This window comes from Gymnoscopelus microlampas (assembly GCF_963454915.1).
Source record: "Gymnoscopelus microlampas genome assembly, chromosome: 2".
NCBI lineage: Eukaryota > Metazoa > Chordata > Actinopteri > Myctophiformes > Myctophidae > Gymnoscopelus > Gymnoscopelus microlampas.
The window spans coordinates 50,250,742-50,264,115 of NC_139939.1; the positions used below are offsets into that span (position 1 = coordinate 50,250,742).

Sequence of the window (13,374 nt, forward strand, 5' to 3'; positions counted from 1 at the left end):
CATAAGACCCTTATGATAAGGGTCCATTTGGTTCCTAAATATCTATAATTTAACTGGGGACCCCCTGGAACCCCCTCAAGGACCACTGGTGGTCCCCGGACCACTGGTTGAAAACCACTGGTCTAGAGGATTTAAAGAACTTTTCATATATTTTTTGCATTTTGTACCAGAAGATTACGCGGACATAACTTGATAAAGTGAAACAAAAGTAAGGAAATCACTGAGCAAGTGGTGCTATACTATACATGTCACAATGCCCATAAACTTCTCTGCTCCAGAAATAGACATCCATGAAGGAGAGGCTGTCACACAGAAAGAATAACTAGAGGTCTGACATGGGACATCTTCAGGACTGAGAACATTCAGAGTAATGGGCCATCCACACACCAAGCATGTACCTTCTGTATAGCTATAAATATATTGTTTTAAAGATCGTCCTAACTCCACATTCACAACTATAACGGCAACATCAGTGTGGCAGGCTGGCAAGCTCACAAAATTATAATTATATTTATCATGCTCTGTGTGGATGGATGTATGCAGTATGTTGTAACCTCTAGTAAGAGAAAAGAGGAATGGGTGGATGAATATTTGTGTGTGTTTATGTGCGAGTACACATATGGGTAATAATATATGGATATATGCAGTGGGGTTGACCCGGTTCAGTGATTAAGATTCATTAGTTACTTTGTGAAGAGTACAATTCTGATAAATTCAGTCTGAACAATGGCCACTGTTGTGGCATGACCTTAAATGTTCTTGACCATTTTATGCAATAAATCGCTCCTTTTGGCAATGCAATATGCCATATAATTTTGCTGCTAGACCCCACGTGTTAGTTAACCCATTAAGACCTGAGGCGATTCTTTAAAAAAATCAAAATCTAAAACTTTTTTTTCCAAGATTCTTCAAAAATAGCAGATCTACAAGCTCGTAGCACGGCACTCGGTGCCGCGCTATGAGCTTGTATATCTGCTATTTTTGAATAGCCAAAGAAATCTAAAGTGACACTGATGCGTTCCAGGTCTGAATGGGTTAAGAGACTTTCTTGCCCTGAATTTAATTACATTTAGTTAAACCCTCTACAGTAATTAGTGTAGTAGTTGCTTAAAGTTAAGTCATACTTAATTGATTATAAATTGTACTCATTCATTTGACCCATCTTAACCATTAGGAGCAGGGGACAGTTACAAGCCTCTGAGGACTGATTCCAGCTATTAGAAGCACACGTACTATCTATGTCCCTAACATGCATGTCTGTGGAGTGGGAGGAAACCCACATGAACAGTGGGAGGATGTGTACACACTGAAAGGTGGCTGAGTTGTGTTTGAACCCAGGAGCATCTTGCTGTGAGGCATTAGTGCTAACCACGGTGCCACTTCTTCCTTCAGCCTTTATCCCATGACCTTTACAGAGCCTTTATAGTATAAACCATATGATGAGTGCATATACGTATTAAGTACGGTGGTGTTAGTTTATTTGTTTAATCATTAGGATCCTAATGGGTCTGTGTTATTGTCATGCTATACTCAATACACAACACCAGAACATAGAGTAGTAGTACTTACTAGTTTGTAAGCACTTAAGATAGTATAGAGCAGTAAGAGAACAGTTTCTACACTTTAAAAAAATCACACCCAGTGTGAAGTGGGCGGTGTGGGTGACCAGTGGTCATCTGGTCACTGTGATGACCAGTGGTCATCACAGTGGTCATCACAGACCCATGACTCACTTAAAAAACAATAAATGTGTTTTTTTTAAGTGCATAGTCCTATTTATAGGACTATGCACATGTGTCATGTGTCTCGCTAGCCAATCACAGTGCTGAATAGAGTCAGCCAATAGAGTCAGCCAATCATATTACAGCTAGTGGTCATCACAGTGATGGAAGCTCACTTAAAGAAAAGTATAGATTTGCATTGAATGTGTATGGGTTAGGGGTGTACAGTGGTGGCCAATCACGGTGCAGGGTTAGGGGGGTACAATGGTGGCCAATCACAGTGCAGCGAATGTCGATGTCCAAACCTCACATATAGGGGCGGTTACACCGCCCAAAAATCCAGAGTCTCAATCTAGGATAAGATCGATAGACCGATCACATTTTTTCCATGATGGGAAAGGACATTGAAATTCAAGGAAACGCTTAGCATATGTTCCATCTTTTATGATCGATTTTGTTCGGTCACTTGTTCTGTCACACTTGGGGGGACACCCAGGTATTTGGTCCAGTGCTGCTGAGAAACATCTGAAAAGAAGCCAGATGAAGTTCTTTCCTTGTTCTTTCCATGCTAATGTGTGTGTGTGTGTGTGTGTGTGTGTGTGTGATGCATAGACGATTATCATGGAGTGGAGGGCTGTGGATTGGGCAAAAACAGAGCTGGTCCCTTGTCTTAAAGATGAAGATGTGGACAAACAGGGGACAAACCAGGAGGGACAGACAGTACAATAGCTTGTACGGTTGATGCCACAGGAAGTATACTTTGGCATTTGGGTGGGGATGGGGGTGGGGGGTAGGGGTAGAGAAAAAAATAAGAGTGTGGGTCTTTACTGTGTGCGCTGGCGGAGGGCTGACCTCGGGTGGTGGGCAGCATGTCTGACAGGCCCTGCCACGCCGTCACCATCTCAGGGTTCCTCTGGTCGGCAAAGTTCTTCCAGATACGCAACGCTCCATCATCTGTGTGGGGGGAGAGAGAGAGAGAGAGAGGACAGTGAGGAGAGGAACACATGCATATTATGGAAAAGAGAAGGGTAGAGATGGATACAAAGAGACAGAGAGAGAGAGAGTTTTTTCTGAAAAACGTATGTTTCTATATCAGTGGTGCTCAAACTTTTTCATGTCAAGGACCCCCAAAATTATTTTAAAATGTATTTGGCCGCCGACCCCCATCTCAAAATATTTTGTTCCAGGGACCCCCCCCAGAAGCAAAGATTTGAGTTAAAAATGTTCGCTTTAAAAATATATATATTCAAAAGATTGGCACACATTTTCACCATTTTTCAAAAATAGCAGATCTACAAGCTCATAGCGCGGCACTCGGTGCCGCGCTATGAGCTTGTAGATCTGCTATTTATGAATAGCCCAAAGTGTAAAATAATGCTTTTTTTTTTAGCTCAAATCAAAAAATGACAGAGAGAGAGAGAGAGAGAGAGAGAGAGAGAGAGAGAGAGAGAGAGAGAGAGAGAGAGAGAGAGAAGAGGGGAAATATAGAGGCAGGAAAAGGAGAGAGAGGAGAGAAAATTGAATGGTAGCGGGAGGGAATGAAGAGGCAGAAAGGTCAAAGGGTGGAGAGAGAAGTGTATCCATGGTGAATCTAAGAATTGCATCAACACGTAAAAAGCAAGGCAACGTACGAGGTGCGATACTGTGAAAGCAACAGCACCGGCGCATAATCAATTTGATTCTTTCCAGGTGTGCACATGCATATGTGTGTACCTAGCTCCCCTGAGCAGATGAATTATTTGCATGTCGGGGGGAATGAAAGACAATACACACACACATCCCCTTTACTGTCAGTGAAATACAAAGAAAGCGTAACAGACATTGACTGTTTTTGTATGCCTTTTGTTATTGACCTGTATGTCTGAAAATATGAAATAATGAAACCTTGAACGAAATACAGAGAAAGCAACGAACGCCTTACAAGTCAAACAAAGATGAATCAATAAAAGATATTCTGAGTCACGAATCATTCAGATCAAAACAGATGGTACCGTACGAACTGCATTATGAATCCACGTGTACTGTACTGTACCGTGTATGTACGGTACGCTGATGAAAAAACTGCATAGTTTCCCCATCACCAGTGGTGGAAGAAGTACTCAGATATTTTACTTAAGTAAAATATAAAAATACTCTGTTACGAATAAAAGGTCTGTGTTCAAAACCTTACTTGAGTGAAAGTGCAAAAGTATTGGCATCAAAGTGTACTTAAAGTACCAAAAGTAAAAGTGCTAAAATGTTTGAAAATAGCAGATCTACAAGCTCACAACGCGTCGCGATGCGACGCGTTGTGAGCTTGTAGATCGGCTATTTTCAAATAGCCAAGGTATAAAATAGAGCTAAAGTGGTTGATGTACTGTATGTTTAATAATATAATGATTTATATCTACAAAGTAAATAGTAACTCAAGTGTTCAAATAATTGTCGTGGAGTAAAAGTACAATATTTGCCTCTGAGATGTAGTGGAGTAAAAGTAAAAAAAAATACCTAAAAAGTGTACATAAGTACAGTACTTGAGTAAATGTACTTAGTTACTTTCCACCACTGCCTATCACACCGCAATCTATATCACTTGCACCAGTCTAGTTTTAGTTCATCGCTGTTACCAGTTAATTGCGAACGCACATGTGGAGCTTCCTATGTTGTGTGTGTGTCCGTCTGTGTGCAGTATTGTGTGCGCTGCCTGTGTGCAGCCGCGCCCCCATGTGACTCACGCTCTCATTGGCTGCTGACAGATCTCAGAGTGCACTACAGTGTGGCTGAAATCCGCCTGCCCCTGGGTGACTAATTACACTCCTCTGAGAGAAATATAGCAGCTACAGTCAAAAATAACATCTACAGGAGTTCATCTATTGGGATATCTAAGAACTCCATGTAATTTGTGCATATTTCAGGCCGGATGGCAAGTTGAAAACGCCTTAGTTTGAGGACAGTTTTAGATTTCTTCTTGCTATGTTATTTCCGAGCTGCGTTCGCTTCCCGCGTTCGTGCGTCTTACTTGTTACAGTATGATCACATGAGTGTGTGTGTGTGTGTGTGTGTGTGTGTGTGTGTGTCTGTGTGTGTGCGTGCGTGCGTGCGTGCGTGCGAGAGACCAACCTGTTGCAGTAAGCAGCAATGAACAGTCATGTCCATTCAGGTACTCCATGGCTGTAATCCGGGTGTAGCGAGGGTTCCCGTTGTAGAAGTAGTCCAACCGCTCTCCTTTCTCCCAGTCCCAAAAACTGTGGACACACAGCTTTAGAATGTGACATTTGATGTGATATGATGATAACAGAGCAACAGAAGGGGCATACGTTCCTGTCCTGCACACACAAAATATTATTTTTTACCAGAGAGATGTAATGATGGCATCACACGTTAATGTGACTCCAGCAAGATTCTTTAATGGATTCTTTATCTCAGTAAAGAAGCCAGGGGACAGATTACAATGAAGCAGCTGCAGCTACAACACTAGTGTAGGTAAATGTGTTTTTACACAGTTAGTCATTGAATTGCACTGTTATTTAACCACCTAGTACAGAGGTCTTCAACAGGGGGTCCAGGACCCCTACGGGGTCCTCAGAGTTACTACAGGGGGTCCCCCAAATATTTGTGTGATATGATTTTTATGTTTTACATTAACCACTTGAACCCTAGTATCCCTTTTCTGAGGAGAACTTTAGCCAAAAATAGCCAATCTACAATCTCACAACGCCTCGCGCTGCGAGGCGTTGTGAGCTTGTAGATCTGCTATTTTTGGCAAAGAGTTATATATGTAGAGGGAAAAAAGAGCAGCAAAAGTTCATCTGAAACACAATTTTATACAATATAGAGGGGGTCCCTGCTTCATCTCTCTCTCAGCTAGGGGGTCCTTGACCTGAAAACGTTGAAGACCCCTGACCTAGTACGTTCTAGCAACACCTTAAAGGACAACTTAGTTTTTTTTTTACAACCAAGCTTTATGTTTTAGCTTGTAATTAAAGTAAATAAACGATGAGTGTTAAAAAGAAATATTTCACTGTTTCCTATAGTTTTAGCAATTTTCGCAATCTTTTTTTACAGTGGGCGGGGGCATTCGGGCAGGTGGCTAAATATGTATTTTTTTACACAATAAAAAAAGGTCCCGTGGTCTTTGATGGCCAGATGTGAGTGATTGGGGGCTAGAAGAGCTACTAAAAAAATACATATTGCCCGAATGCCCCCCGCCCACTGTAAAAAATATCACAAAAATTGCTAAAACTATAGAAAGCAGTAAATGAAAATGTTTTAACACTCATCTTTTATTTACTTTAATTACAAGCTAAAACACAAACCTTGGTTGTAAAAAATCACACATGAGGTTGTGCTGTCGTGCTGAATATCAGCACAGCACCGATCAAGCAAAAACACTTTGAAAAAAAATAAATAATCTATGAAACCAAAGTCAAAATGACCCATTTAGACCTGAAGCCGATTCTACATGTTTCCTAAATCCCAACAGTTTTCTGAAAAACGTATTGTTTCTATATCAGTGGTTCTCAAACTTTTTCATGTCAAGGACCCCCAAAATTATATGTATTTGGCCGCAGACCCCCATCAAAATATTTTGTTCCAGGGACCCCCAGAAGCAAAGATTTGAGTTATTCGCTTTAAAAATATATAGAACTATTCGCTTTAAAAATATATATATTCAAAGATTTGCACACATTTTCACGAATTTTCAAAAATAGCAGATCTACAAGCTCGTAGCGCGGCACTCGGTGCCGCGCTACGAGCTTGTAGATCTGCTATTTTTGAATAGCATATATGTAAAATAATGCTTTTTAGCTCAAATCTAAAAATGGCACAGTTCCAGGTCTTAATGGGTTAAAATATATGTTTTCGGAGAACAGCTGGCCTAAGAAGAAAGGAAGCTGAGCTCTCACCAGATGCTGTCCTTGTCAGCCACAGCAATGCAGGCGTTGAAAGGGTGGAACTTCACCACCGATGGAACACCAGGGTTGCGGTTGATGAAGATCTGGTCATCCAGACGGGTCACTCCTACAATAGGCGGGGGGACAAAATAGGCCCTTGAAATTGATTGTACTGGAATCGGGTGGTCACAGCAGGTTCGATGCAGCAAAAATCTTGACTGACTGCCTGGGTGTACCGAGTACAGATTTCATTACAACTTTTCTACTGTGGTGACTGACAGCTCTGACTGATCACTGATGTTTCCAGTATTATTTACACAACACCGTTGACAGCATTGAACTGCTTTAGAACGGACAAAAATGCCCCTTTTCCTCAATATCATGGTGCATTGCTTTTTTTTTTTTTTACTTTTCTTCCAGGCAAAACAAATTGGAAAAAGATGCTACATGGGATCCTAACTCTTTTTTTGATCTAGTCTTTTTGGCAGTGGCGTGCACAGACATTTTGAGGGGCAGGTGCTCAAGTAAATTATACTTTTTTTTGTTTACTTGGTCTGCTCTTTTTTCCCTCTACACCTATACCTCTTTGCCAAAAATAGCCGATCTACAAGCCCACAACGCCTCGCAGCGCGAGGCGTTGTGGGCTTGTAGATCTGCTATTTTTGGCTAAAGTTCTCCTCAGAAAAGGGATGCTAGGTTTCGAGTGTTTATAGTAAAAACAAAAATCATATCACATAAAGATTTGGCGGACCCCCTGTAGTAACTCCGAGGACCCCCTAGGGGTCCCGGACCCCCTGTTGAAGACCCCTGCTGTAAACTAAAAAAAAGGGCACTTCTGGTCCAGAGGGCAAAGGGCAGGTGCTCTAGCACCACCTAGAGTCTATCTGTGCACGTCCCTGCTTTTTGGGTTGCTGCACATGGATATGAGTGCAAGCGATTACCTTTAAGACTACTATCTATTCACATAATGTGATGAAAACATGGTGTGTCTACGGTATATGGAAGCAGTGCAATAGCAAAGCTACATTTGTGGAAAACACAATTACAGTTATGCACCATCTGGGCTATTTCCAGTGTGAGCCTCAGCCACAGCCCCAGCAGAGATAAGCACACACAACGTACAAGTTTGATGCTTCTTGATACATTGTCATGACAACGACATGCCTAGAGCTGCCTGTCTTGTCCTTGGCAGGCTAGGATAAAACGCAGAAGAATGTGGAAAAAAAAATACAAATCCTGAATAACATCACAAAGAAGCACTCTGTGAAAAATAATAAATAAAATCGGGCGTACGTACGGAGGGGAAAAAAATAGAATAAAAAAAAGTGTTTTGAGACCTTGGGCAGACAAAATAGCTGAAAGCTGAATATTCAATATGCATTTCTGATCAATTTTGGCAGTGTTGTCTTGCAGTGTGCGTTCGGTACAGACAGAACTGGCAACGGAAAAAAAAGAGAACCCTCATCACAATGCCTCTGTGCCTACAGCAGCAAGAAGAAGCACACGTTGTAACGATCATTTTCAAACCTCGCCCTTTGTTCCTGCCCATCTATCCATCTCGCCTCACCCTGCCTCCCCTCCCATCGCTGCCATGCTCAGCAGCACCCACTTCCCTCTCATCTCCTCCACTCCCTCTCCGTCTCCCTGCAGGGAGTGGATTGAATGAGGGCATGATGCAGGCCCTACTATTACTTTTCCCCCTCCTCACACACAAAACTTCTTAGCACTGGAAAGAATGAATGCAGTGATTAACCCTTTGAGACCTGAAGCTGATTCTACATGTCTCCTAAATCTCAACAGTTTTCTCAAAAACGTATGTTTCTATATCAGTGGTGCTCAATCTCTTTTCATGTCAAGGACCCCCAAAATTATTATGTTTTTGGCCGCGGACCCCCATCAAAATATTTTGTTCCAGGGACCCCCCAGAAGCAACGATTTGAGTTAAAAATGTTCGCTTTAAAAATATATATATTCAAAGATTTGCACACATTTTCAAGATTTTTCAAAAATAGCAGATCTACAAGCTCATAGCGCGGCACTCGGTGCCGCGCTATGAGCTTGTAGATATGCTATTTTTGAATAGCCCAAAGTGTAAAATAATGCTTTTTTAGGTCAAATCTAAAAATGTCACAGTTCCAGGTCTTAATGGGTTAAGAGAGTGAGAGAGACAGAGATGAAGCAATGTGCGTGAGTAAACTTCAAGTTCTGAAAGCAACTGCTTGCTGCGTGACTGTGTGTGTGTGTGTGTGTGTGTGTGTGTGTGTGGGTTGCAGTGGGGGCTGCTAGTGATGACGTGCGAGTGTTAGCCATTCTGTTTGAGCAGAGCTCTGACTTCAGATGTGGAGTTGGGCAGCCTGTGTGTGCATGTGTGTGTACCCCAGGCTCTTTAACCCTTTAAGCCCTGAAGAAGCATCTGTGTCACCTTTTGATTTGAGCTAAAAAGCATTATTTTACACTTTGGCTATTCAAAAAATAGCAGATATACAAGCTCGTAGCGCGGCACCGAGTGCCGCGCTACGAGCTTGTAGATCTGCTATTTTTGAAAAATTGTGAAAATGTGTGCAAATCTTTTAATATATATTGTTTTAAAGCGAAAAACTTTAACTCAAATCTTTGCTTCCGGTGGTCCCTGGAACATATATTTTTAGATGGGGGTCCGCGGCCAAATACATGTCATTTTGGGGGTCCTTGACATGGAAAAAGGACCACTGATATTATGACGACATAGGTTTTTTCAAAAAACTGTTGAATCCCCCAGAAGCATAAATGTTCGCTTTTGTAACTCAATCTCAAGATTTGCAAAAAAAATTATGATTTTTCAAAAATAGCAGATCTACAAGCTCATAGCGCGGCACTCGGTGCCGCGCTATGAGCTTGTAGAGCTGCTATTTTTGAATAGCAAAGTGTAAAATTATGCTTTTTAGCTCAAATGAAAAAGTGACACGGAGGCGTTCCAGGTCTTAATGGGTTAATGTTTTGTATACGTACGCGCTCGGAAGGAGGCACAAAGGGGGCTGTGTTTGTGGCGCAGAGGTGGGTGGGGCGTTTTCAATTGATGCTCAATGGGCAACACACACACACACACACACACACACACACGCAAGCCAAAATATATCATGGTGTATTCATTCACACGTCTGAATTCATTTGTCTCTGAGTCAGTGTGCTTGCTTTGTGTGTGCACGTGTGTGTGTGTGTGTGTGCGTGTGTGTGTGTGTGTGTGTGTGTGTGTGTGTGTGTGTGTGTGTGTGTGCGTGTGTGTGTGTGTGTGTGTGAGAGAAAGAGAGAGAGAGAGTGTCTGACCTCTCTGTGTGATGCGTTGACTCTGCCTCCTGACACGGGTGTTCCTCAGAAACCGCCATTGTCTCTCCATCCGCACCTGGCTCTCCAAGTCATGCTCCTCTGGGATCTGCATGTGTGTGTGTGTGTGTGTGTGTGTGTGTGTGTGTGTGTGTGTGTGTGTGTGTGTGTGTGTGTGTGTGTGTGTGTGTGTGTGTGTGTGTGTGTGTGTGTGTGTGTGTGTGTGTGTGTGTGTGTGTGTGTGTGTGTGTGGGGGGGGGGAGAGTGAAAGGTACTGATAAATGAAAGACACACAACTCCAAACATCACAGCAGGGGAGAAAATGGCCATGGAAAATGTCTTCCTGACACACCCCTTCCCTCCCGAAAGGAAGGGAAGGGGTGTTTTATCAACCATTCCCTTTCAGTTTGGTTGTTTTACCTTGTTAGTTTATGATGTGTGTTGAGCAGGCAAGCAATGTTTTTGGAACATTTATCAGGATCGTCCCTTTGCACGATCCATGTCTAAAGTAACGTAAGACTTCATGAAGCCTAGTTTATACAATACTTAGTGGTAAAATGGTGTCACCCCGAGTGACACCCTTGTACGACGAAGTACAGTATAAAGTCATAGATGAAAAGGAGCATAATAGCGCTCCTTTTCATCTGCACATGACTCCTCTTCTCTTTTATGATTGAATTGAATCATGGGATCATGGTGTTCGTGTGGATTCAATCCGTCACTGAATTGCATGGAAAGGAAAGGTATAGTGCTAACGTTCTGTCCTCACCGTAAAAAGGCACCGTCTGCCACACCACACAAATGAATCTCCTTCTCTCTCTACAATGTTCCCCCTCTTCTTTCAACTCTCTGTCCCTCTCTGCTGCCGGCTTCTCTCAAAGGGAGAGAAAACCATTTCAGGCTAATTAGTGTTCATCAATAGGGGCCTCTGGTGAAACTACACAATAACCCATTGAGACCTGAAGCCGATTCTACATGTCTCCTAAATCTCAACAGTTTTCTGAAAAAAACGTATGTTTCTATATCAGTGGTGCTCAATCTTTTCCATGTCAAGGACCCCCAAAATTGTATGTATTTGGCCGCGGACCCCCATCAAAATATGTTGTTCCAGGGACCCCACCAGAAGCAAAGATTTGAGTTAAAAATATTCGCTTTAAAAATATATATATTCAAAGATTTGCACACATTTTCACGATTTTTCAAAAATAGCAGATCTACAAGCTCGTAGCGCGGCACCGAGAGCTATGTATATCTGCTATTTTTGAATAGCCCAAAGTGTAAAATAATGCTTTTTAGCTCAAATCTAAAAATGACACAGTTCCAGATCTTAATGGGATAAAAGAGATTGTGTGCGTGTGTGTGTTTACAATGGGTGATTACTGACAGAGCAGAAGGCTACGGAGTTTCAGCTCGGCAATTTTTTCAGAAAAATCAACAGCGCTACACGTGTCTGCAACATGTGCAAACATAGTTCAAATCCAAGCTGATGGAGGGATCGTAGCATGCATTTTGAGAAAGGCATGGACGGTATGTTAACGCAACTCACATGTGACTATTTGCATGTCCTTTAGAGCTATTCACCTGGGAGTGAATGACTATAATGGATTGTAATATAGTTGGTGTGTGTGTGTGTGTGTGTGTGTGTACTGTATGTGTACGTGTACGTGTGCAAGGACGATTGCTGCTGTGTGCTTATCAAGCACATTTCCACAGCAGAGCCTCCCACAGTGCACAATGAATAATAAACAGTAAACTCATGGTTTTCCATGACGCCGTGACTGAGAGAGCTGTGTACACTGATAACCTACAGTACCACACACAACTGACCTCCATTATTCTGTTTTTTTAGGTTGAGGGTCATGTCACCATCTTGTTTTTTGATTGATTGATTGAATACTTTATTAGACAGAAATGTAAACAGCACGAGGTAAACATTAAGACTAAAAGGATAACAGAAAAAATAGTCCAGGGGACTTGAGGTCTCGGACAAGGATAGACAGACAGACAGACAGACAGACAGACAGACAGACAGACAGACATACAGACACACACACACACACACACACACACACACACACACAAGTGTTGATTTTGACATCAAATTTTGATTCAGTTTTAGTCATAGTCTTTTGAATAAAATTCCTTTTAGTTTTTAATAATATTTTAGTCATCTTTACTATTAGTCTAGTTTTAGTCGACTAAATATCATAAGATTACAGTCGACTAAATCTACAGTTGATTTAATCAACTAAAATGTATTTTGGCGGTGCCTTGATGGCGTCATAATGGCTGATTTTACGCCTTGGTTGCATGCTGAAAATAGCCGATCTACAGGCTCGCAGCGCGGCGCGTTGTGAGCTTGTAGATCTGCTATTTTCAGAGCGCAACACCTGAGCATAAAGCATAGTCTTTTAGTTCTACTGGATCTCTTCTCCACTAGTCCACTCCCTAACATTTTAGTCTAGTTTTTATTTGTTGACGAAATTGTCAATATATTTAGTCTTAGTTTTAGTCATCATAGCTTGGTTTTTATTTAGTTCTTATTTCGTTTTCGTCAGTGAAAAAAGGTAGTCGACTAACATTTTTCGTCATAGTTTTAGTCGACGAAATCAACCCTGACACACACACACACACACAGAGTTTAATAACAGCTGCTTCTCATGCACACTCCAGAATCACTTATTGTCAATTCTTGCTACCATTCAAACACACACACACACACACACACACACACACACACACACACACACGCCTCTCTCATGCTGCTGACACAGTGATATGATAACCTGCGTGTGCACAGACTTCGAGGCAGATACAGTACACGGCTTTGTAATGGAGTGGGGTTTTATGGGAACACTCAAAATGTTGTGGGCGCAGCGTTCTGATTGCTAGGACACAAAAACCTCTCCTCTTATCTTGCCCTCTTCCACTACCTTCATCTCTCTCTCTCTCTCTCTCTCTCTCTCTCTCTCTCTCTCTCTAACCCGCTGTACATCCAATCTCTCTTTTTTTGTTGCTTTTCACCGAACCCTTTGTTCTCTGGGTTTCCTCCTTCATCCTGCATTTGGCCCTCGGTGTGATCTTTGGCTTGGAGCGGGTTCCTCATTACTTTCTCTCAGATTATTTTCACATCTTTTATGTTCAGTTTTTTTGTCTACCCCCCTCCCCCACATTTATTTTCCGTTCTTGTTTCTTTTTTTTCCTTCAACAATTTCCATCAATCCAATTTAGTCTTGAAAAAGAAGAAAAGATCCGTGCACTCAAAATTGAACGGAGGAGAGGGCGTAAAATCAATGTACTTTAATCATGTCTATTAAACCAATTTGGTCGTTCTGCCAATTCCCCTTGTACAATGCACCACGCAAAGCATACCAGCTGCTTGTTTACACCTGATAGTGAGGAGTTTCACCAGAGACTGCAACAAGTGTGGAGAACGCGTTCATCTCTCCAAGCTCCAATCCCGGCTAACCAGGTGCTCC

General features: G+C 42.0%; 1 protein-coding gene across 2 annotated transcripts in view; it reads right to left on the reverse strand.

The window, feature by feature from the left end:
* Nucleotides 1-13,374, reverse strand: part of rptor (regulatory associated protein of MTOR, complex 1) — a 256,743-nt gene that overhangs the window by 29,353 nt on the left and 214,016 nt on the right. Inside the window, exons 26-29 of one of the 2 annotated variants that reach the window (XM_084044061.1) lie at nt 9,899-10,004; nt 6,608-6,722; nt 4,821-4,945; nt 2,574-2,675 (exon numbers count right to left, since the gene is read on the reverse strand). In XM_084044061.1, the coding sequence (XP_083900187.1) occupies nt 2,574-2,675; nt 4,821-4,945; nt 6,608-6,722; nt 9,899-10,004 (448 nt within the window). Of the gene's footprint in view, nt 1-2,549; nt 2,676-4,820; nt 4,946-6,607; nt 6,723-9,898; nt 10,005-13,374 lie in introns of both variants that reach the window. The other variant, XM_084044060.1, reaches the window with a different exon arrangement.